The sequence below is a fragment of the Stegostoma tigrinum genome, chromosome 18 (genome assembly GCF_030684315.1).
Source record: "Stegostoma tigrinum isolate sSteTig4 chromosome 18, sSteTig4.hap1, whole genome shotgun sequence".
In the NCBI taxonomy this organism is placed as follows: domain Eukaryota; kingdom Metazoa; phylum Chordata; class Chondrichthyes; order Orectolobiformes; family Stegostomatidae; genus Stegostoma; species Stegostoma tigrinum.
The window spans coordinates 44,670,427-44,695,755 of NC_081371.1; the positions used below are offsets into that span (position 1 = coordinate 44,670,427).

At 39.4% G+C, this 25,329-nt stretch overlaps 2 protein-coding genes across 3 annotated transcripts in view; one reads left to right on the forward strand and one right to left on the reverse strand.

The window, feature by feature from the left end:
* Positions 1–12,562, reverse strand: part of LOC125461091 (leucine-rich repeat-containing G-protein coupled receptor 5-like) — a 203,574-nt gene extending 191,012 nt beyond the window's left edge. The window contains exon 1 of the mRNA XM_059652484.1: positions 12,525–12,562. Coding sequence (XP_059508467.1) covers positions 12,525–12,553 — 29 coding nt within the window. The 5' untranslated portion in view covers positions 12,554–12,562. The remainder of the gene's footprint in view (positions 1–12,524) is intronic.
* On the forward strand, positions 703–25,329 carry LOC125460910 (tetraspanin-8-like). Of its 2 annotated transcripts, XM_048549122.2 has the most exons (8): positions 703–902; positions 8,477–8,539; positions 9,638–9,754; positions 13,193–13,267; positions 13,381–13,476; positions 17,185–17,310; positions 22,378–22,461; positions 22,544–25,329. In XM_048549122.2, exons 1-8 carry the CDS (start codon positions 843–845, stop codon positions 22,595–22,597), a joined length of 675 nt encoding a protein of 224 aa, XP_048405079.1. In that variant the 5' UTR covers positions 703–842; the 3' UTR covers positions 22,598–25,329. The 2 variants fall into 2 exon arrangements, with proteins under 2 accessions (XP_048405079.1, XP_048405080.1); XM_048549123.2 differs by lacking the exon at positions 22,378–22,461.

The window sequence follows — 25,329 nt, forward strand, 5'->3', positions numbered from 1 at the left end:
TCATTGAAACTTACAGAATACTGACAGACATGGCTACAGTGGAGGTGGACAAGATGTTTCCACCAATAGTAGAGACCGGTACCCTAGGCCTCAGAGTGAAGGGGTGGCAATTTAGAACTGAGATGAGGAGGAAATTCTTTAGCCAGAGCGTGGTTAATCTGTGGAACTCATTGCCACAGTAGCCATCTAACTGAGTATATTTAAAATGGAGATAAATGGGTTCATGATTAGAGGATCAAGGGTTATGCGAAGGCAGGAGAAGGGTGTTAAGAAACATATAAGGCATCGTCAATTGGCAGAATAGACTTGATAGCCAAATGGCCCAATTCTGCTTTTATAGTTTAAGGTCTTGCAGTCTTATGATGGGTGAGAGTGCTCATACGGGTAGAAAGAACTCCACACTGCTTGATTGCTGCGTGGAGCTGTTGCTGTTACTGACCCCAGGGACTGTCACGGGGAACTGCAGTCCAAACATTCACTCCTGGTCTCTCCTGCTTTAGAATACCATCTGCAAAACTAACCAATTGACATTGGGTTTTTAGAATGCAAATCATTGATGGAAATAAGAAGCAGTACTTTATTTGTAGTTGGCAGGGTTTATTCTGTCCATTATCAAATTAGCTTGTCCTTACAGAGTCCTCTGGCTCCCTCAACAAATCCTCTAGGGACTTGGCCACAGTACCCCAACGTGTTGCGCAATAGCCAATGCAGCAAGGCGTAGCCGCCCTTTGGAAGATTTCATTCCAAGCCGGCGGGATGCAGTGAATGATCTCGTCAGCAAAGGAGTAGGAGAAGCGGTGTGTTAAAGTTTCACTCGGCGGCCGAGAAATAGAAAAGGGAAAATGACTGAAGTTAATAAATGCATCAAGTATTCCATGTTGATCTTCAACGTTTTATTTTGGGTGAGTTTATTTTTAAAATTTTATCTCTAATAATCCCGCATTGCAGAAAGTAATCGCGGCTATGAACCAAACTAGTCAGGATTTGTAACGTGCACGCGAAACTAGCGTTTGCATTTCCCGATTTCGTTACGTTTTATTTCATCCCCATCCTAATTCCGAGTTGATGTAAGACACCATGCTGAGCCCCTTGGTTAGGAGTTACCAATTGAGACGTTGACATTCAATTGCTCCCTTCTCCACAATAATGGCTCGATTTTTAAATTCTGTCAGCTCTCAAGTCGTAATATTTTTCAAAACATAAAATGGTGGGGAAGTCTCGTTCTGTGATCGCACCCAGATATTGTATTCCCAACGTCTCAAGACTTCAACTCCTGATCTTCCTCCTCCAAACATCCTTTCTTCCAATCGCTGGTATTGTTCTAGCGCCCAGTAATAACAACATTATAAACTGAAACCCACGTGCCAGTTTGCAAGTTGTTGAGCTTTAAGTTCTGGAGGATTGGCATCCTTGCTTGTTGGGTTTAGTACTTGACGTGCCATGTTCTGAGAAATTGATATGTGGAAATTGTCGGCTTCTTTATAATTGCTTCCTTGCCATACACAAAAAACTCGTGCTACTTGCTGCATGAAATTTCTGATATGCGTTTATTGCCGGTCCATAGTTGCCTTGAGGAGGTGGTGATGAGCTGCCTCCTTGAACCACAGCAATCCGTGTGCTGCAGGTAGTCCCATGTTGCCTTCAGGAAGAGAATTCCAGGGTTTTGACCTAGTCGCAGTGAAGTGTGGCTGATATATTTCCAAGTCAGGATAGTGAGTGGCTTCCAGGGGACAATGCAAGTGGTGGTATTCTATGACTCTGCAGACCTCGTCTTACTAGATGGAAGTAGTTGTGGGTTTGGAAGGTGCTGCCTAAGGATCTTTGGTGAATTTCTGCGGTGCGTTTTTTAGATACTATTGCTGAGCAAATGTGATAGAGAAAGTGGATGTTGTGCCAATCAAGCTGGCTGCTGAATCCTCGATGGTGTCGAGCTGCACCCATCCAGGCAAGTGGGGAGTATTCCATCACACTCCTGGCTTGTGCCTTGTAGATGGGGAACAGGTTTTGGGGACTTAAGTGGTGAGTTATTCACCACAGACTTCCTCCCCTTTGCTTTTGTAACCACTAAGTGGGGGGGGGGGGTGTCAGTGATAGTAATACCATTGACTGTCAAGGGGCAATGCTTAGATTTTCTTACTGGAGATGGCAATTACCTGGCATTTATGTGGTGAGTGTTACTTGTCAGCTCAAACCTGGATAACAATCCAGATCTCATTGCATTTGAACATGGATTGCTTCAATATCTGAGGAGTTGTGAACGTTGCTGAACATTGTGCAATCCTAAGCGAGAACCCCCACTTCTGACTTTATGATGAAAGACATTTGATGAAGCAGCTGAAGATGGGTGGCCAGAGTACTCTACCCTGAGGAACTCCTGCAGAGATGTCCTGGAGCTAAGATGACTGACTTCCAACAACCACAACCTTCTTCCTATGTGCCAGGTATGACTCCAACTAGTAGAGAATTTGCCCCTGATAGCCACGGACTCTACTACAAGGGCTCCTTGATGCCACACTTTGTCAAATATAGCCTTGATATCTACGGCTGTCACTGTCTCACCTCACTTCTGGACATTAACTACCTTGTCCATGTTTGAACCAAGGCTGTAATGAGGTCAGGAGCTGAGTGGCCCTGGCAGAACCCAAACTTGGCGTCTCTGTGTAGGTGCTGCTTGCTAGCATGGGTGATGACACCTTCTACCACTCTACTGATGGTTGAGAGTAGACTGTTGTGTGAATTGGCTGGGTTGGATTTGTCCTGTTTGTGTTTGTATGACATACCTGGGCGATTTTCCACATTGTTGGCTGGATGCCAGTGTTTTAACTGTACTGGGAAGTGGCAAGTTCTGCAGCACAAACTTTCAGTACTATGACCAGAATATTGTCTGGGCCTGTAGCCTTTGCAATATTCAGTGCCTCCACCTGTTGTTTGATATCACATGGAGTGAATTAAATTCAAGGTTAATATGTGTGAAGTAAGCAGAGATTCCCTGTACACCTTTTTTTTTATTTACCCTCCTTTATCAATATTTATTTGTCACTGTAAATGACCCTTTTCATATAACGTTGTACCCTTTACTACATCTGCCAGCTTGAAACGAGTTGCTTTCCATTTTACTAGTGCTGAAAGCCATTGCTGATGAGTGTATTCACAAAAGTTCATGAAAATATCAAAGCCAATAAAAGGTCATATGAAATAGCCTGAAATCAAAGTCATCGTCAGCAGAAGTGCCTTGCAATTGAACAGGCAAATTTTCACCCATAATATTGTAATCTGCATTAAGAACTGTAGCTTAAGGGGATTAATAGTTGAAAAAATGACAAGTCAGGATTTCATACTTTAAAACTGACGGAACAAGTGACACAAAAACTTTACAGAGTACATTTCTTTTTGTGGGAAACTTCTGTACTCGTAAACAACAGAAAATGATCACTCATTGAGTTTCTTTTAGCAAATAGACCGTATTGGTCTCAGCTCCCTGTATGGGTTCAGTTATTTACATTTTGCCCGGTAATAATTTGGAGTGGACACCCCAGGCTCTTTCCTCTTTTGCTTCTGTTTCTTAAATTCAACACTAACAGTAAAACCTGTTCTAAAGATGCTTCTTTCCCTGGCCTTGCCAAAATCTGTAGAAGGCTCCAAGATGTGACACTTTTTGACTAGACAGAGTCTCCCTTCCACACCTAGTTGTGGTGACTCTCACAGTTGAGCAGTCTCATCTCTGACTGCACTGAACTGCAGTCTTTGATATCCATTGGATTACAGGCGAGAAAAGAATCTCAAAAATGACTTTGCTCTTTTACCCATAACAACATAGAGTATTTCAACCATGCTTCAAAAATACCTGCTGAGTCATTATTCTTGACTGCAGATCCCTTTCATCTTACCAATGAATGGACAAGTTACAGCATAACAGCTAACGATGAGACGCCTGCACTAGCTTTCTGTGACTTTGGGAGACTTGGAATCTACTTACTTGTTCAATCAGGCTTTATGTTGGTCAGACTGCAGGACAGATCTTATGCTCCCCATTTATCATGAGTATAAAGCTGCAGTTCCTAAATATTATGAACTTTTAAACCTCATAATTGGGGCTGCTGTGGTGCAACCATTGTGTCCTCCCTCTAAGCCAGAGTGTTTGGGTTCAAGTACCACCTGGTCCAGAAGTGTGTCATATGTCTGAACAGGGCAGCAAGCCTGGCCATATTTGTGGAGAGAAATCAAGGTTAATGTTTTGGGTCCAGTGACACTTCCTTGGAACTGATGGTAGCTAGGAAAAGAATAGAATGGATTTTAATGCGGAAGATAGAGTCAGGAGAGGCAATAAGGAGTAGACAATATGTGGAAATCAAGTCCAAAGAGAGAGAAGAACAATTGGACAAAGGAACAATCAGCCTAGGAGAATGGATAGCTACTAATGAGGACTGTTAGTAGCTTACAATACAATGTGTGTAGTAGCAGACTATTTGACCACAAGGTCTGCTGTGTGGTGGATGGGATAAAGACATGGGAGAAAGTGCTTCAAGCATTAAAGTTATTGAATTTGATATTGAGTCCAGAGGCTCTAGAGTTCCCAAGTGGGAAATCGGGAGCTCCTGAGTCTGAAAATGTCTATTTGTTCACCAAACAGTCACAGACTGAAAACGTCCAACTTGCTTAACAAACTGACAGAGGTGAGCTACATAACTCTGAGCCAGACCAACGTGCATATGGAGTACACAATCAAATAGAAATTGCCTGACATGAGCAGCCATGTTTCCACAAGGAGAAAAGCACTTGTTTCAATAATGACGGAGATTCATGAGATTGCTGGCATCTTGTAATATCTGGCACCTCTGTCAGTATAGAGCACAGAGCAAGGCTTGTTTGTTCACTGCCACATATTCTCCTAAATCTATTTTTTTAAATCAAGTTGTTCAGCCATGTCCATAGTACACCTCTGTGGGAGGTACACTGAACAGTCTAACCTCGAGGTAACCACTGCCCGACGCAAGCCTCCACTCAATCCCCACTTTGTCTAAACATTGTCAAAAGCTTACATGAGTATCAGTGGTATATTATTGGAGAGTCTAGATAGAAGAGGCATTTGGCTTATTTAACACAATGATTTATTGCATGGCAATAAAACTGTTACTCAGACAGGTCTTTGACACAGTATAGACAAAGCAGGGAGAGAGATGGTAAGATCTTGCATGGCACGTTCTTATGTTTAAATCAGAATATGTGGGTTCAAGTGCCACCTGCGACAGAGCTACGTGCAGTGTGTCCAAAAAGTAGACAAAGGAGAATTGGTGGCAATAAACTACCTCAAACAAGATAATAAAATGTGAGACTGGATGAACACAGCAGGCCAAGCAGCATCTCAGGAGCACAAAAGCTGACGTTTCGGGTCTAGACCCTTCATCAGAGAGGGGGATGGGGAGAGGGAACTGGAATAAATAGGGAGAGAGGGGGAGGCGGACTGAAGATGGAGAGTAAAGAAGATAGGTGGAGAGAGTGTAGGTGGGGAGGTAGGGAGGGATTCCCTGGACTGACCTATCCCCTCCCTACCTCTTCCCTGGACTGACCTATCCCCTCCCTACCTCTTCCCTGGACTGACCTATCCCCTCCCTACCTCCCCACCTACACTCTCTCCACCTATCTTCTTTACTCTCCATCTTCGGTCCGCCTCCCCCTCTCTCCCTGTTTATTCCAGTTCCCTCTCCCCATCCCCCTCTCTGATGAAGGGTCTAGGCCCGAAACGTCAGCTTTTGTGCTCCTGAGATGCTGCTTGGCCTGCTGTGTTCATCCAGCCTCACATTTTATTATCTTGGAATTCTCCAGCATCTGCAGTTCCCATTATCTCTGAAACTACCTCAAACAATCCTTGTTTTGTGCCACCTACTGACAGAAGTGGTAAATAGCATGAGATGCCAATCAGAACAGAAACAACTGGCCTTGAGGTGTATATTCACAGTTGTTCTGTTACGTATGTCAGATGGGATAAAGTATAAAGCAATTCTAATAATAAAAAATCCTTCCCAAAACAGTAATGCCCAAAAGGAGTTGTTGTCCACACTCAAAATAAAAGATAGTTGGCTGAAGGTGGCTTGAAAATATGGCAGAGGATTTTTTTTGGAATTTCAGACTGGAAGGATTACTTTAAAGGAGAAAACTATTTTGATTGCACCTTGTTGATGGTGGTGCTGAAGTTAGATCGTGAAACTGTGATTTTCAGTGGTCTAATCAGCCATGTTCAGCCTCTGGACATATCTCTAAGCAAGCTTCAAGGATCGGATGATAGAGTGGAATGACTGGATGATTGGAGGGGAGGAGAGAAGGCTATCATCAGGTGAGGCAGCATGTAGGCTCTGTCAGTATAGGGCACAGTAATCCCACAAGTGTGAATTGGGGAACCCTGGGATGAAGTCAGTTTGGAAATTGTCATCAAATAACTCAAATGTGGATTTTCCAATGAACTTGACGGTACAGAACATGATTATTTGTGGAATGATGTGGCCAATTAAAGTGGTGATTGAAAATGATGATGTTGTTGATCAATATTACGCAAGTCTAGAATAAAATTGAGACATGACATGAGGACGAGAGTAAATTTTTAAATTCATTTTCACTGCACGTTTCGCAAAGTAGCATTAATTTCAGTACTGCGAGGAAAACTGAACTTGTATACATTTTTATATTTATCATTTTGATTAATTTCGCATACACTAATGTCTGTTTCCATCAAGGTGGTGTGGTTATTAATTAATGATAAAATTTCAGTAATACAAGTACTTCTTTTTTGTTTCTTTTTGTACCACTTTTAGGAGTGGGCTTGGTTGAAACAGTCTCCAACCTGGCTTCTCTGTGATAACAAGATGAGTGGAGAGGATGGATTTTCATTTGTGTAAACATCGTTCCTTTAATATTTGGCCAAAAGTTTAGCCTTAGAAACTTTGCTTTTACACATGTATATATAGTAATGTGTGCCCACTGCGAGGAAATTGAATGGTTAATTATCTCAACCATTACAGGGAAGTATAACAATTAAAAAGTTCTGAAATTGTTGTTGAAATATGGAATACCTTGCTACCAGTAATTTTTTTGAAATTCATAATAATAAATTAGTTAAAATTTAATACTAGCAATGAAAGCTTCTTGAGGCATTATGATTTCTATTTCTAAAATTCTTTGGAGAAAATGAGAATCGAAAATTTATTGGAATATCAACATTTAGAATTGAATGTAATGTATATGTTTAGACAGCAGGGACCATTCTCTTCAATAAGCTAAACATTTAAAATTCTAAGTTTGAGAAATCATCTTTTTTGAATAGGAGGCCCAGGAACTATTTCTACCTGAAAACCTTTTAAGCCAGGTCCTATAACTGGCATTTCTGAGCAATCGTCTGCACAATGCAGCCAAAAGTATTGGTAACTCATCTATATTGCAATACATGACCTTTCTTTCTTAATGAATCATACTGCCCCTCAGACCTTCTATAATGCCTGGCTTGCTGCTTTTCACATTCGTTTAACAAATTGCTTTTCAGCCTGTTTCGTACAATATCATAAATTTAACTATTGCTGGTTGATTTTGCACAATATTAATCTCTAAAGAAGACAGTTAACACATTTTGATGCATGTTTATCTGGAATAAATAATACTTTAAGACAATAATATCATAACACATTGAGCTAATTCTAGCAAATAGCTTTCATTGTAATATTTGGGTGAATGTGCTATCTGCAGCACTGATTCCTATGTCTCAGTAATGCCTTAACATTCATTTTCTATGATAGCCAGTACTTGGAATTTGCTATTGGATCACTCTTAGATTCATGAATTATCTTCTAATAATAAAGCTTATGAGTAGGCTCCATGTTTGAATAAAAATTGACTATTTTTGATGCTTTGTAGATCATAACAGAAGAACTAAATATTGTAAGCTGCAAATGCCACTTAAGTCTTTAGCAGTTCTTTACACATCTTACCTTTTTCTCTCCTGGCCATATAATATTTTAAATAATTTAGTTTCACTGTGGAACAAGGAGAGTTTTGGCAATGATATGAAATAAAGGAAAATGGTGGGTGGTTTCAAATGGCCTGAGTGCTTTGCATCTGTGCTGTAAAATTCCATACAGTTATAATCCCATCAATATGAAGATGTATTATTCATCATTTATATTATGTCACACATGGCATTGTAAATGAAATTTTGAGCAGTTCAAAGTAGTATGAGGAAATGACAACAGCTCTGAAAAAAAGTCATAGCAGACCCAAAGCACTATCAGTTTGTCTTTCCATAGATGCTGTTCAGTATTTTTCATTTTTAGTTTTCCCAGCATCTGCAATATTTTGCTTTTATATGAGATAACAATATTGCAATGTTTCATTTTCTTTTGAGGATGGGGAGTAATCACTTAAACTAAACTAGCTTAAACGTTTTTCTTGCTTAAACAAGTATTGTTAAAACCTTAAATCTTTTGGCTTTCAGATGTGTGGTTCAATCATACTTGGAGTGGCAATATGGCTTCGTGTGAGCAAAGAGGTTGAGAAGGTAACAAAGACTGTTGTTCTTCAGAAGCCCTTCCAGTCAATAAAAGAGCTTCTTTGTTTGGAGTGTAGTCATTGTTGCAATGTAGGAAAGAGAGCAGCAAATTTGTACATAGTAAAATCATATGAACAGTAATCAGATAATCTGTTTCAGTAATGTTGATTGGAGGGATAACTATTGGGTAGGATTCCATACTGTTTCTTGAAATCGTGCCCCATAATCTTTTATGTTTTAATTATTTTTTTAAAGCAGTACATTTCTGCCCTTCAGTACTGTGCTGAAGTGTAAATCCAGATTATTCTCCTTGGTACAAAGCTGATTTGAGAGGAGATTTTATTGAGGTGTGCAAGATTGATTGACAGGTTAGATACAACTGCCAAAAAGAAACTGTTTCTGTTAACTGATGACCCAATGGCTGTGGGAGACAAGTTTTTACTTTTCAACAAAAGATGTGGATGTGCGATGATTGGGAATGAGGGATGGGGTGTTGTTAGGATAATACTGTGCCTTTGGAGGATGTGAGCAGTGAGCGATAAGAATTGGAACTCACTGCCTTAGAGGTTAAGTACAAAGAGGAAAACTGAAAGAACTGTGGATGCTGTAAATCAGGAACAAAAACAAAGTTGCTTGAAAAGATCAGCAGGTCTGGCAGCATCTGTGAAGAATAAAACACAGTTAACATTTCATGTCCGGTGACCCTTCCTCTAAACTGCCAGACCTGCTGAGCTTTGCCAGCAATTTCTCTTTTTGTTAGAAATGAAGAGGATTGATTTCAAAGGAAACTGTGGATACTTTAGGGGAAGAAAATCTTGCAGGGCTAAGCGGATAGAGCATTAATGAACCCAAAACGATTTCAGTGGTTGAGAATAAAGTTCCAAAGATTAGCAAGTGTCACCTCAATCCACAGAAAAACCAATTGATGAGGGTTTGGGGTTTCTAATAAACTTCAAATTTCACACTCACACCTTCCAATATTGTAAATATTCGAAACAATTTATAATAAATTTAAAAATGCAAACCTTAGCAAAGTACACTTTTAAACAAAGATGTAATTAAACTGTTTATTTTAAGGTTTAATGTATCATCTCCTTTTTACTGCAGATTGAAGAATTTTACCCTGCTGTAAATCTTCTGATTACTGTTGGGTCTATCATTATGGTGCTTGGATTTCTTGGTTGCTGTGGAGCTATTAAAGAGAGCAAATGCATGTTAGTTTTGGTATGTATTTGTCTTTGCCATAATATTCATAAGATGTTGAGGTAAATTTCATGGTGATTATGGTATAAACAGGAAAACATCTGAACATTGATGGGAATGAAATTTGGGAGAGCTTGTGTAATGGGCAACTGATTCGATATCCTTTGTCTATATACCATCACCCAAAGCTGCCCCATTATTGATTTTCTCCACAGATGGAAAATATTATTTCTCTTTTTTTTAATGTAGTTTTAATTTGCAGTACAACCTGTATTTTTTTTTGGCACTGTGCTTTGTGTCAACAGTTTTCCAGAGCGGTTTCATGATTTAGAATGACCTTATTGACTTTTGCATGAAGAAATCCAGGCACTTCATTGAAATGGAAGGTAGTCTCGTAACATCTAGTGACCAAAAGTTCACAGCAAAACAATCCTTTTCAACTTTGAAAATGTAGTTTCAACAGATAGAATTGGGGACCAACAAGTCTTTATCAGCACTGTGTCAGCTATACGTTAGTCAGACACACATTTAAACATGTGAATTCAAAGCGGAAGATTACCACTTGGCCCCTCAAATCTGCTTTGCCTCTCAGTAAATCATTGCTGATTTGATGACTCCATGTTGCTGACGACTTCCAATTTAACTTTTCATCGACTCACTTTATAATGCTTTAAAAATTCAAAAACTCTGTTTCCACCGCCTTTATAGCAAGAAAGTGTCAAAGATGCACCACCCTCTGAGAAAATTTCTTCTGATCTCTGTGTTAAATGGGCAACCCTTTATATTTGAACAGTGACCTTAGATCCAGATTGTCCCATAAGGTGACCGTCTTCTTAATATGCACTCTATCAAGACCCTTCAGGAGCTTGTATGTTTTACGACAGATACCTCTCACTCTTCAAAACTCCATGCCTGTTCAATCTTTGCTTTTAAGGCAGTCCACTCATTCCAAGTATTAATCTGGTAAATCTTCTCTGATTGGTACCAGAAATACTCTTGATGTAATTTAATTTACTCCTGTATTCAAACCCTACATAATAAATGGTAACTTTCATAATTACTTGCTGCACCAACATATAAACCTTCTGTGACTCGTGCATCTGAACATCCAGATGCCTGTGCATTTACCATTGAGGTTAATATGTTTTTATCACCCTTGCTGCCAAAATAAAAGCTTACATTTTCCATGTTATAGTTTATTTACTGGGTTGATGTAACCCCCTTCGGTGGGTGTGCAAAGGATATAAGTAAGCTGTGTCCTCTTTGCAACTTATTTTCCTACATGTCTTTGTGTTATCAACAAATTCAATGACCGTATTTTCAATCCCTTCATCCAGGTCATTTATGTAAGTCATAAAAATTTGAGACCCTGGCACTGTTCTCTTTCCACACCACCTGTTTCATTGCCAACCAGAAAATAGAAACGTTTATGTTTACCCTCTTGTCCCATGTTAGCTAATCAGTCATCTATTCATATCAATATATTATTCTCCACAGTATGACCTAGTATTTCCATAATTGATGTGGCACCTTACCAGATGTCTTCCGAAAATCTAAGCGCACGATACTCACCAGAATCCCTTTATTCGTGGAACATATTACTTCAAAAAACTCGAGCAAAGTGGTCAAATATGGTTTCTTTTACACAAAACCATGTTGACTTAGCCAGATTACTTTGAATTTTTCTAAGAGCTCTGATCTAATGTCATTAATAGAATCCAAAATTTTCCCTATGGCAGTTGTTAAGCTAATTGATCTTTAGTGTACGACTTCATATTTTCCTTTTTAATTAGTTCCATTAGCTATTTCAATTCTAATAGAAGCCTCCCCAAATTAACGGAATTTTAGAAAACATAACCATGTCATAGCCAGAGATAATGGGAACTGCAGATGCCGGAGAATCCGAGATAACAAAGTGTGGAGCTGGATGAACACAGCAGGTCAAGATGCCTCTCATGTCATAGCCACTTCTTTTCGGGGAAAAAAAAGGCATCAGAACCCAGAAACTTATCAGCCAACCGTTTCAACAATTTACTGAGTGCCACTTACGTTGGTTGTAATTATCTTGAGTTTCTCCTTCCTTTCCATCTCCTGCTTGAAAGCTATTTCAGGGATGTTACTTGTATCCTTTACATTGAAGGCTAACGCAAAAAAAAACTTTTAATTCCTCAGCCATCTGCTTATTTCCCATTATTATCTCTCAGACTCATGGTCCTCATTATATACAAAGCTGTCTTCTGTAAGAATAAAGAATGGCATGAAGCCAGCTGTATAATGTCAGCTTGCATTTCCCAAAGGCAGGGCTAATAAAAAATCATTACTTGCAATATGTTAGAACTCTAAATTGTTTTGTGTAGCCATTTAGCTAAGTCACAAAAGCTATTGTTATAGGTTTATTATACTTATGATGTTGTTTTAACTTTCACTGTAAAACACTGGATGTGGTAAATGTCAGCACTGGCACTATTTTATGGTAAATGTGGAGTTTTATTTTCTATTCATATTTTAAGCCTTTTGCTTGCTCTTGAGTCACAACTTGGAGTGTCGTATCCAAACACATGGCTGGGATTTTCCCCTCCCTGGAAGTGGTAAGAAGGAAAATAATCAGGCAGATTAGCACCAAGAGACAGCCACCTCCTTTCATAGAATCCTACAGTGTGGAAACAGGCCACTCAGCCCAACAAGCCCAGACCAACTTCTCACCACCTCAGCAATAAATTCAGCACCAAAGCGATTAAGTGGTTGATTAATGATCCACTTGAGAACCTTGACCTGCCACCGGCTCAATTACCTGCTTCTTGGAGATGCATGCATTTGCATCAACCTGGAGGTGATTAGGGATGTGGATTGGGGGTTGGACACGTGGGTCAGGGGTTGTAATCATTCAAAGTGATCCCCTTGCCTTGCTTCAGCAGGTCTGGCAGCATCTGTGTGGAGAGAAACAGAGTTAACATCTCAACTCCAGTGACCTAATTCAGCCAGTCCGCACTTGAATGCCCAATTGGGATTTGATTCAGGAGACTTTCTCACTGGTGGCAGAGCTACTTGCCATTTAAAGATGCCCTGTTTCTTCATTTAGGCTGAAACTTTCTTCTTGTTGCTCCCAGTTACTTACACTGTTGTAAAAGTTTTTAAAAATGGACAAATCCTTGTAAAGTGGAGCAAATGTGGCATAATATGCAGTTTAAAAACATAAACCCATATTTCACAAGATAATTAAATAAATCATAGTCTCTTTGACACTTTCATCCAAAGGGCAGAAAAGATGGTCAGAAGTTGGACAAAAATCAAAAAAAAGCACTATACAGAGATGTTCTTAGTGGAGAAAATGGCAACAAAGATTTATGCACAGTGGATAAATGAAGAGACAACTTAACATAATGGCTAAATGTAACTGAGTCTTTGGACGTAAGTGCCCAGTCATATTCTTCATTTTGTTATCTTTCTCTTGCTTCACAGTTCTTCATTGGACTGCTCCTTATTCTGGCTTTTCAAATAACTGCAGGCATTCTAGGTGTAGTTTATAAATCTAAGGTAATCCTTTCCATATGTTTGCATTTCATTCAAAAACATAGTAATCAAAATAATTTCTAGTTTCATCCAGAATATGTTAGATCTGAAACAAATATTCTATTTGTTCATTCAAGATTGCATCAGTATTAAATGAAACATATTATGAACTTATCCCGTTAAATAAGCAAGAAGAAGAATTTAAGAAAGAGATAGAAGATTTCCAGGAGGAGGTAAGTCTGATACTAAAATTATATCAATACTCTAAATGCTTTTTCATTCGAGACAGTAATAGAAACATCCTTATGTTGATGGCCCAAATCAAGTCCTTCCTGTTGAACTGCATTCTTATTACCAAGGTTAGATGAGTGCATTGTCTTTCACTAGTCCTAATGGTTCAAGAGTCACAAAATAATTTTAATTGTTCTACATGTGCATTCTCTATTTTGGATTTATGAAGACCCACCAGTCAAGTTTCTTTTAAAAATACAATATAAATAATTCTGTTTAAACTAATCTATTCAGTGTTAGTTCAAAATTGGTTAATATATTTGCTTGAATATGAATGTCTAACCCTCTCCATAATTCAGTGCACTCCCTCACATGCTCAACGGATAAAATCACTTTGGAAGGCAGATGAAAGGATAAGGTGTGGAATATTCAGGTGGCTATTGTCTGACCTTCTGATGTACAAAGGCAAATATCCCCAAATAGGAACAGATCTCTTTTGAGTTCTTTGCCAAGGCAGCCTGCTCAGGAACCAGCATCGAGGATATTTCCGGAAACTCTGTAGGATTAGTGTCAGGGTTTAGACTGGACCAGGGCTCCAAGTGCCATCCTGGACCCACAAGAGAGGAGAGATAGGCTAATCAGCCCTCTTTTCCTTCTTCTGGATTGACAACAAATGAGTAATCCAAGCCATCTTCAAAGTAGAAGCTCCGACTCAACAATGATAAACCCACGAAGGGTGTAGATTGGCAAACAAGCAGTTATCATAGGCAGGCATATGACTTTCAAGCAAAAATGTGTTTTTTTTAATAAGCACTCCTGTCTGTCCTTTCACTAACCTATTACTTTTTTTTAAAAGTCCACTATCCACTACCTTTCAAACTCAACACAAAAATGATTTAAAACTTATGATGCCCGTATAAGGCAGATTCAGGTTATCCTACTTGATGGGCATTATCTTTTAGTTGGCCAAGGTGGCATTTTGTATATGTGTGGTGATTCTTCTGTTTGCACTCATGGAAGTGGAATTGGTAGGGTATGCATTGTAACTCTGCCTATATCAAATACACACTTTGGTCTGATACAATAGGTGTGAAATAAATCTTCTTTATACTGGCACACCAATAGATGCCTTTCCTGTAATCCAGCCAAGTTACCCACTGTTTCATTAGTACAATGTCAGTTTTTAAATTTTCAACTTCAAACGAGGCAGCTGATGCTTTCTGAACATGAACTGCCAGTTAAGTGCTTATTCATGCTGACTTGGAACTGGAATGAAACTACTGAAACAGCTTTTGCATCGGACTCTGACAGCTAATGTACAGAGGAGACTTTCACCACCTCAGAGGGGAAACAAAGCATTTCATTGAAACAGTAGCCCTTGGAAATGAGCACATTGTCAATCTGTGTTGTTTACCAGATTTGTTGTTCTTTCTGAGCCCGCAAATTGGATTTGAAACAAGAGCATCATGACTGAATATTGTGGTCTAAGCCAGTTTCAGGTCTCTCCAAGAGGGAGGAAAAGAGCCAAACCACATCAAGTTTTTAGCTTAGAAAAGCTTTTGACCTTGACTTTTAAGCTTTACCATCTGGAAATTTAAAAAAAAAGTCACAAAGGGCCAATTTGAGAGGTAATTGTCTCATAGTATTATCGCTAGACTATTGGTACAGTGACACAGGTAATGTTTTGGGAATTGGTGTTCAATTCCTGCCATGGCAAATGGATTCAATAAATATCCGGAATTAAGAGCCTAATAATGGCCAGAAGACTGTTGTCAATCATTAATGAAAACGAACTGCTGCACTAATATCCTTTGGAGGAGGAAACTATTGTCCTTACCTGGTCTGATTTACATGTGACTTCAGACCCACGACAATGTAGTTGACTCTTAACTGCTCTCTGAGCAATAAATACTGGCCTAGCAGTGGAGTCCAAGTCTGTTATACAATTATATACAATAGTTGGTGTCAAGGCTGTAACAGTAACTTAGTATATGAATATGCTTTAATACTGTAACACATTCCAAAGGTCTTCAGATCACCAGCGCAAATTCCAACTCTTCAGTCAGTAGACTATAGGCTAAAGTTATTACTGTTTTTGCATTGATGTAAAGTATAACTGCCTTAGTAAGTATGAGTCTATTAATAACTGAAGTGCCTGTCTATGATTAAAAATTGGCAAAATTCCACATTGCATTGGAAATAAATAATTATTTTGCATGCACAATGGACGAACTTTATACCTAAATGATATTAATCTAGGATAGAGCCCCCTAAAATGGAAAAAAAGTGTATTAAAGTTTTTGCCATTCAGTTATTTTATATAAACCATATGTCTTTGTATTTCCCACTTGTGTGTTGCCAAATCTAACCCAAATTACATGGTAGTGGACAGCAGTGGATGTATTTGCAGTGTCAGCATAGTCGTACCACTCTTTTCGAGGGACGAGTTCCTGTCTTTGACGTGCATCACCAATAGTTATCAGGTTTCGACTGACACTTGTTTTTACTTCTATAAATTGATATAAAAATAAATGCCAGATGAACCACCCTTGTGAAGATAGGCTTGTCTCACAGTAAGTGTGAATTATGCTTTTTCTTGCCTTCCAAAAAGACCCACTTAGCACAAGTGTACTCGACTCTCTAATCTATAACATCTCATCAGTACGTAATAACTATCTGCATTAACTCTTGATGGCCATACTTAGGCAAATTTTTAAAACTGATTTTATGAGGAAGGCCTGATTGGACTTGAGGTATAAGGCCTGCTGGACTCTTTCAGTGGGCAATTAAGGGGCAATCACATGACTTTGGGTCTAGAGTCACTTATAAGCCATACCAGGTGAGAACAGTCAATTTCCTTCCAGATACATGTGACTACAGATACACAGCAATGTTGTTGACTCTTAACTGCCCTCTGGGACACTGTCATCCTGTGAATAATTTAAGAAAAGAGCTTCTCCGTCCATCAGTGATAGTTCCATGGTCTTCATGACTGAGACTCGTTTTCAGTTGCAGATTTTGTTTTATCCCAACAGCTAGTAGAATTTAACCTATGCAGCTTGAACGTTTGCCTGAGCCTCAGGCTACTAGTCCAACAACATTATAACCACGTCACTGTGTCCCGTGAGGCCAAATCAGTTTTTGGAATGAGGAAATCCTAGTTGAGCAAATTTTGAGGACAACCTGTGGATCATTGACAGTACTTGAGTGAGTAAACTTGTCAGTGATAATTTGTTTTCTTAGTTCTGCATTTTTTAAAAATTAGATTTTGCTTTCTGATTAGAAACCCGATTGTCTCCTGATGTGACAGCATCAAACAGTGGACACATAACCATCAAGAAAGGCCAAAACTTGTTGACTGGTTTTCTGTTCACAGCTATGTATCATTCTCTGCTTCAAAAATTCATTCAACCATCTCTTAAAAATTGTAATAATCTCTACTCTAACCACTTCCAATGACAAAGCATTCTACTTTGAATGATTTAAACCAGAGGCTTCAACACACTTATTAATTTTTCATGTGAACTATTTGCAGAGCACTTGCTTAAATGTATATTGGATCTAAATTACATCTGTAAAGACAAAAGAAGGGTTATGTAATATGGAAAAAGTTGTGGAGTTTTTCTTCAAAACGAAGGTATTTGATTTATAGTTGTAGAATGATGTATTGCAACTTTTCTGTCTATTTTTGCTTTCTTTCCCGGTGAAAGAAACAGTGTTGTGGTCTGCTGCATGGATATCGGGACTGGACAGAAGCTTCTATTCCCCCATCCTGCAACTGTAAAGATAAACAGGCGTGTGTCACAACAGAAAATGGAAAATCTGTGTGGGCGCAGGTAATTTATATTGCTAAATTGACTAATATAAAAGAAACTTGCTTCAAGTTTTTAGTTTTGAGCTTGAACTGTCACAAAGTTTCTGTTATACATTATATTTCAAACAGATATTCATATTTTTAAATAACTTAAGTGCATTCATCAGACTGTCAGTAGCTGTCTTTGCAAGCCATGTCTTTGGATGGGTGACTTATGTAAAAATATATGGAATCTCCATCGGTTGTATATAAACAGACCTTGTGCTTCGATTTTGCTTGTTAAGCAGCAAGTGATAGACAGAGTTAAACAATCCCACAAGTCTAAGCACTGTAGGCCCTGCTACATCCAGTCATGAATGGTGGTGGACAATTAAACAACTTACCAGAGGAGGAGGTTCCACAAACGTCCCCATCCTCAAGATGGAAGAGCCCAACACATAAGGCGAACAAACAGGCTGAAAATATTTGCAGCAGTCTTCAGCCAGAAGTGCATGAATGCATGATTCATCACAGCCTCCTCTGGTGGCCCCCAGCATCACAGAGGTCAGTCTTCAGCTAATTCGATTCACTCCACATGATACCAAGAAACAGTTGGAGGCACTGTAAAAAGCAAAGGCCATGGGCCCTGACAACATTGCGGCAATAGACTTGTGCTCCAGAACTTGCTTCTTGCCTAGCCAAGTTTTTCCAGTACAGTTACAACATTGGCATCTACTGGAAAATGTGGGAAATTGCAAAGTATGGCTTGTACTTAAAAATCAGCAGAAATCCAACCTGACCGATTACCACCCCATCAGTCCATTCTCTGTTGTCAGTAAAGTGATGCAAGGTGTCATCAACAGGCTATAAAGCAGCACCAACTCAAATCATCTGCTCAGCTTGGTTTCCACCAGGGCCTCTCAGCGCCTGACCTCATTACAACCTAGGTTCAAATGTGGAGGAAAGAGCTGAATTCCAGAGATGAGGTGAGAGTGACAGCCCTTGACATCAAGAATCCCAAACAAGACCTGGAATCAGTGGGTATCTGGAGCAAACTCCATGGTGGTTGGAGTCCTACTTAGCACATAGCAAGATGGTTGTTGTTATTGGAAGCCGGTCATCTCAGCTCCAGGGCATTTCTGCAGGGATTCAGCAGGTAGACTTCTAGGCCCATTCATCTTCAACTGTTTCATCAATGACCATTCCTCCATCATAAGGCCAGAAGATGTTTGCCAATGATCTCACAACGTTCAGCACCATTCATGACTCCTCAGATACTGAATCAGTTCATGTTCAATTGCAATAATATTTGGACAATATCCAAGTTTGGGCTGGCAAGTGGCAAGCAACATTTGCACCACACAAGTGCCTGGAAATGCCAATCTAACCACTGTCCCTTAAAATTCAATGATGTTAGCATCATTGAATCCCCCACTATCAACATCCTGAGGGTCACCATTGACCAGAAACTTAACTGAACTTGCCACATAAACAGTCGCTATAAGAGCAGATCGCAAAGTAGGAATACTGTGCTGAGTAACTCACCTCCTGACTCCCGAAGCCTGTCCACCATATACAAGGCACAAGTCAGAACTGTGATTGGATACTCCCCACTTGCCTAGATGGGTGCAGCTCAACAACACTGTGGAAGTTTGACACCATCCTGGGCAAAGCAATCCACTAGATTGACACCACATCTACAAGCATCCACTCCCTCCATCATCAATACTCAATGGCAGCACTGTGTACTATCTGCAAGATAAAATATAGAAATTCAACAGAGATCCTCAGATAGCATTTTCCAGATACTTGACTACTTGCATCTAGAAGGAAAAGGGCTGCAAATACATGGAAACACCACCGCCTATGAGTTCTCCTCTGAGTCACTCACCATCCTGACTTGGAAATAAATTGCCATTTCCTCAATGTGACTGGATCTAAATCCTGGAATTCCCTCCCTTAGTGTATTGTGGATCAACCCATGCATGTGAGAGCTTCAGATGGAGCAAGGAAAACATTGCACAGCTCTTGTCTTTTAGAGACATAGAAAGCAGGAGCAGGAGTAAATTGTTCAGCTCCACCATTCAATATGATCATGGCGGTTCATCTGATTCAATAGCCTATTCCTGTTTCATCGCCCATCTCCTTTGTTCATTAGCACCTGTGCATTTTCCAACTCCTGTTGGAATCGTACAATGTTTTGGCCTCTGCTACTTTCTATGGTAGCGAATTCCACAGGCTCCCCACTTTCTGAGTGAAGATATTTCTGCTCATCTCTACAAATAATGGATAAACCAGTTAGGTTGTGATTCCCTAGTTCTGGGCTCCCTAGCCCTTGGGCACAATCTTTTGGATGTCCTTTGGTTGCAGATGGCACACTGTTTCAATTGAGGACGTCAGGGTATTACTATTGCAAGCCATCATTTCTTGAACCTATGAGAGGAGTGAGAAAATAAGCAAAATACAGACCAGATTTCAGGGGAAAGCCTCAGCCCATGTGATATTATCACTGGTGTGTAAAGGTTGAATGTGTGACTGTTCACATTGGGTGACCTTATATGCTAGGTTTTTCTGATTCATGCAAGCAAGGGGAGGCACACCACACTCTGATGGGCTACAGCAGAAGGGATTATGCAAGAACTAGTAAGTCTGCTGAAAGAACTTCTTTGAGCGAGTGTCAAGCAGTATAGATAAGAGGGAGCAAGTAGATGCAATATATTTGGACTTCCAAATGGTGTTCGATAAGGTTCTGCACATAATGGTACTTCGTAAGTGCTTGGCGTCATATTTTAGTGTAGTTGTTTGACTGATTAATAAAAAGTGGGGAGTTGGGAAAAGAGAGAGAGTCATTTTCAGGCCATCAAGCTGTAACGTCTGGAGTACCAGAGGAATTGGTGCTGGAGTCACAAGTATTTACAATATAAACAAACAACTCAATGAGGAAGTGAATGTGAATGTACTGCCAAGTTTGCAGAAGAGACAAGTTGTGAGGATGACATGGAGGAAAATAAATGTGATAAGTGAGTGGGTAAAAACTTAGTAGTTGGTGTATAATGGTAGGAAAATATGAGGTTATACACTGTAGCAGGTCCGCAAATTGCAGTTTACAAGTTTACCCTCAAAATTTATTTTATCCCTCTTTATTTTCTTCTGGCCATTCCTTGGAGTCCCTGTTCTTTTTAATTAACAGTCAGCCTTTTTATTATTCCTACCAAAGTGCATGTCCTCACATTTTCCTGTATTAAACACCTTGCCCACCCTATCTATATCTGTATCCTCTTGCAGATTCCTTATGTCCTCATCACAACATGTTCTCACTCCTATTTTTGTATTATCATCAAACATGGATACATTACACTCTGCCCCCTTTCTCCATGTTGTTAATATTCATAGTAAATAATTGAGGCCCTGTGACATTCCACAAGTTCTGCCTTTTCAACCTGAAAGAAACCCAATACTACTGATTATCTGTCTTCTGTGTTAACCAATCCTCAATCCATGCTAATACACTACCCACGATGCTGTGAGCTCCTGTCTTACACTATAGTCTTTTATGTGGCACCTTATTGAATGCTTCAGGAAATCCAAATGCATTACATCTACTAGTTCCCTCTTATTAAGTCCACTTGTTATATCCCCAACGAGCTTTAGCAAATTTGTCAAATATGATTTCCCTTTCATTATTGGAATAGTGACTTTTCTTTTTCAGTGGGACTTCCGTTTAATTTGACATTTCACATTCAACATTAATTTCCACTTTCCTGGATGCATGCAGCTCTGCACTTAAGAACATCAGCACTGTACAGGAGAGAGAACCTTGCTTGTTTGACATCTGTCTTCCCCCTACCCGCTGTACACAGTGGCAGCAGTGTGTACCAACTACAAAAACACAAAAATAAACTCACCAACATTGCTTTCACATCATCTTTCAAACCTGAAATATCTGTTACGTAAGAAGACCGAAGCAGCAGATGCATGGGAATGCAAGATTCCCCCTCTAAGTCACATAATGTCCTGATTTGACAGAATGTTAGCACTGTTTCACTGCTGCTAGTTCAAAATCCTGAACATCCCTCCCTTATAAGAGTGTGAGTGGACTTGTAATCACAGAGCAATTCATCTTCACTATGTCCTATGTACTTATAGTTAGATGTTGGCCTGGCCAGTGATAACGACAGCCTAAGAACAAATAAAACAAAGCCCAGTATTCCCCCACCCCCCACCTAGAGCAGCAGTGAAGTATCAGCCTTATTATTTGTACAAACCTTTAGCCCTTGAAGCAATGAAATTCTGGTTATGAAATGAGACTGCTACCACTGAGCAAGGCTAATGTTAAGGCAGATGAAATGAAAATGTTTGAATGCATCGAGTTCCTGAGTGCCTCATCCAATCCTGGAACTAGTGAGCAGGGTGGGAATCAGAGCATTGTGTTAATGCCACATTCTTGGCTAAGCAGAGGTGGAGGTTATCAAAGTGTTGTGCAGAGTGCAAGAGTAAACAGTCCTCTTGGTGTGCCATGTTACAAATTAACTATGCAGCATTAGAAGAGGCCTGGGAAATTAAGGCAGGGCTTTTAGTCTTGGATTTCTCCATTTGGTAGAAGGAATGAAAAGTTGTTACTCTGCTGGGAAAATGCATTTCTGAAGCCATAATGTAAGGCATCCACCTTAACTTGCACAGGATATTTTTCCTAAAGCTGGGGTGAAACCTGCAGATGCACCTGACTTTGAGGAGAAGGTTTCTGTCTGAAGCATGAGTTCCAAGATGACTTCAGGAAGGTGTCACCCCCCCATCCCCATTTTCTGCTGTCTGCTTGTTCAGGACCAATGCCTTGGATTATCTGTGATGCGTTTCCTCTTTATTTTTAATTCCCTTTGTTATAGCTTCACCGGAAGATCAGTGTTAGTGCCTTAGAAACTGTAAGTTGGAGATCAGTGAAAAATTGCAGAATTGCTATCCCTGCATCTAATGTGTTTCCTCTGCCTGGCCTGCTGTGTTCCTCCAGCTCCACACTGTGTTATCTGTGCCAATCCATAATGTTGTTTTCACCTAATCAAATATTTTGGACACATCTAACGTTTTTAAAATTTTGTTTCTTTCCCAACTCTAGCCCTGTATCAATGCCATAAATGACATTTTGAAAGCAAACCTCATTTTAATTATTGGCATTGCCTTTGGACTGGCAGTGATTGAGGTAAAACAATGTTATGAATTCTTTTCCATTTCAATAGACATATTGACCATTTTTGTTATTAATTCTGCTGTGTTCTGTTTAGGTTTTTGGATTGGCCTTCTCTATGATCCTGTATTGCCAGATCAAGAACAAGTGAAAATGAGAGTTTTCTTCAGACAGTGCATTAGTTCATTACAGATATTTCATCTTGGATATATGACTCATTCTTGTGCTTAAATTGTAGTTTTGAAATTCTGATTAATTTGATTTAAATCTAGAATGTAACTCAGCCATTTGTGCTTCTCATTATATCGAGTTGGTTTTCTATATCTGCATGTACAGATGCATTCTGCTGTTGCAAAGTGGTATTACAGTTTAAAATGAAGATATTCACTTTGTCTTATTTCCAGGCTGAGCAGTTGTGAAGTGAACAGGATTTTCAGCCCTTCAGTTTAGTGTCCCCTTAAAAACCAGCTTTTCTTGTAATGTTGAATTCCTCCACGGCGATGAAGCTGTACTGAGTCGAATAAAAGTTCAGTGTAGTGGACAAGAACTGTTTATGAAATAATTGATCAAAAGGTGAGAGACTGTTTGATTGAAGAATGGGGTGGAGGAGGGGCGGCATCGGTCAATGTCAGGAGCATGAATGAGGTCTAACACTTTGGTAGCCTGCTATGCATCAAGTAGAAAACAAAATGAGCACTGTGAATCAGGCTGTAATTTAGTAGTAGAATAACAGTGGAAGGGTGCTTTTTCTGACTGGAAATCTGTGACCAGTGGTGCTCCACAGGGAACAGTGCTAGGTGCTTATTGTTTGTAATATATATAAATGATTTGGAGGAGAATTTAGGTGGCCTATTTTGTAAGTATGCAGACGGCACAAAGATTAGGTGAGCTGCAGATAGTGAGGAGGATTGCCAGAGGATTCAGCAGTATACAGATAGGCTAGAGACTTGGGCGTAGAAATGGCATGCGGAGGTTAACCTGGATAAACACAAGGTGAGAATTTTTGTTTGAAGATCTAATGCAGGAGGGATATATGCAGTAAATGGTAGAGCCCTTAGCAGTATCAGAATATAGGTGGATCTGGGCATTCAGTTCTCTGAAAGTGGGAACACAATTGGACAAGATGATTAAGAAGGCATACAGTATGTTTACCTTCATTAGTGCAGGTATAGAGTATTAAAAATTGGCAAGTTATTTTGCAGCTGTATAGACCTTTAGTTAGGCCATATTTGGAATATTGAGTACAGTTCTGGTCTCCACAGTACGAAAGGATGTAGAGGCTTTGGAAAGGGTACAGGATGTTTCCTGGTTTGGAGGGCATTGGCTATAAGGAGAGATTGGACAAACTTGGTATGTTTTCACTCGAACATCAAAGGATGAGGGGTGACCTGATTGAAGTTCACAAAATTATGAGAGGCATGGATAGAATGGATAGTAAGAGTTATTTTCGCAGTTACCAGGGGACGTAGGTTTACGATTAAAAAAGTGTAAGTTTAAAGGAGATGTGTTTTACACTGAGTGGGGCAAGTGCCTGGATTGCACTGCAAGAGTTGATGAATAGCAACATTTGAAGAGGCATATATGACAAAGCAGGGAATAGAAGGATATAAACCGCATACCGGCAAAGGTGTTTAGTTTAGAAAGGCATCATGTGTCAGTGCAGTCTTGGTGGGATGAAGGGCCTGTTCCTGTGCTATACTGTTCTCTTCCAAGTGTTTTGCATTACTGGCACATAACAGTTTAATCCCCACTGACTCTAGAGAATCAGAACATGCTTCAGTTCATCAGTATATAGAGCTGGATTAGTATTGATGTGGATTTTGCGAAAGAACAATTAAGTTATTAGTGCTCACTCTTAAGTAAATCAGACAGCAATTTTCTGCGTCTACATGTGTGCACTTGAACACAGAGATCAGTAGGTTACTGTCTGTGTTGTCTTGCTCCTTCCTAACCCTTCTTATAAACAATGTTACACCTGAAGAGCTGAACATTCATGTAGACACAGGAATGTGGTCTTTACCCACTAAACATGCCAGAAGTTAACTTCTCCATTCAAGTGGAAACTAATGTTTAATAACATAGGAAGTATAAATTACCACAGGGCAGCCCCTCTATAACTGAAAATTTATTTCTAAAATATGTTAGTCTCACTTCTTCAGATTTGCTTTGTTACATTTTTGGCAAAATTATTTGCAAACCTTCTCTCAGAAAAATATTTCTAGTTTAACGAGCCATCATTTGATGCTTAAAGTCCCATCAGAACACAAGTGGTAGCTGAACAATTTTTAAAAGATTTTTGGAATAGGAAACAAGCTCCATTTTGATGTACCCCATTCGAGGACAATTGAGTTTGTACTGACGGGGTTTTTTAAAAAAACATTTTGTTGGACACAGTTAAAGTGGGAACTGCCATATTTTAGGAATGACAACCATTTTGTGTTTGTTTTTAAGACTGAACAGCAAGACAAAGTGGTTAAAATCATTTTGTGGCATCTCTGTGGCTGCTGCTTGTGTATTTGTTGTGATGTAATGGTAAATGACCCAAGGCTTAAATGACTACTTTTTGAAGAAGTTAAAACTGAATAGGTGTCTGTGCATTGTGATTGTAAATTTTACATGCGTTTATTATTGTTGGAGTTAAATATTTTTTGTTGTTTGTTTTAAAAATGCAAAAATATATAAAGTGTGCGTGGATTCTATATGTGAAATGTATTGATGTGAATAGTTTTTATTCCAATATCATTTATGAATAAAAAAGGCAAAAAACTGCAGATGGTGAAAATCAGAAACCAAAACTGAAATTGCTGGAGAAACACTACAAGTTGTGGCAGCAGAGATAATGGGAACTGCAGATGCTGGAGAATCCAAGATAACAAAGTGTGA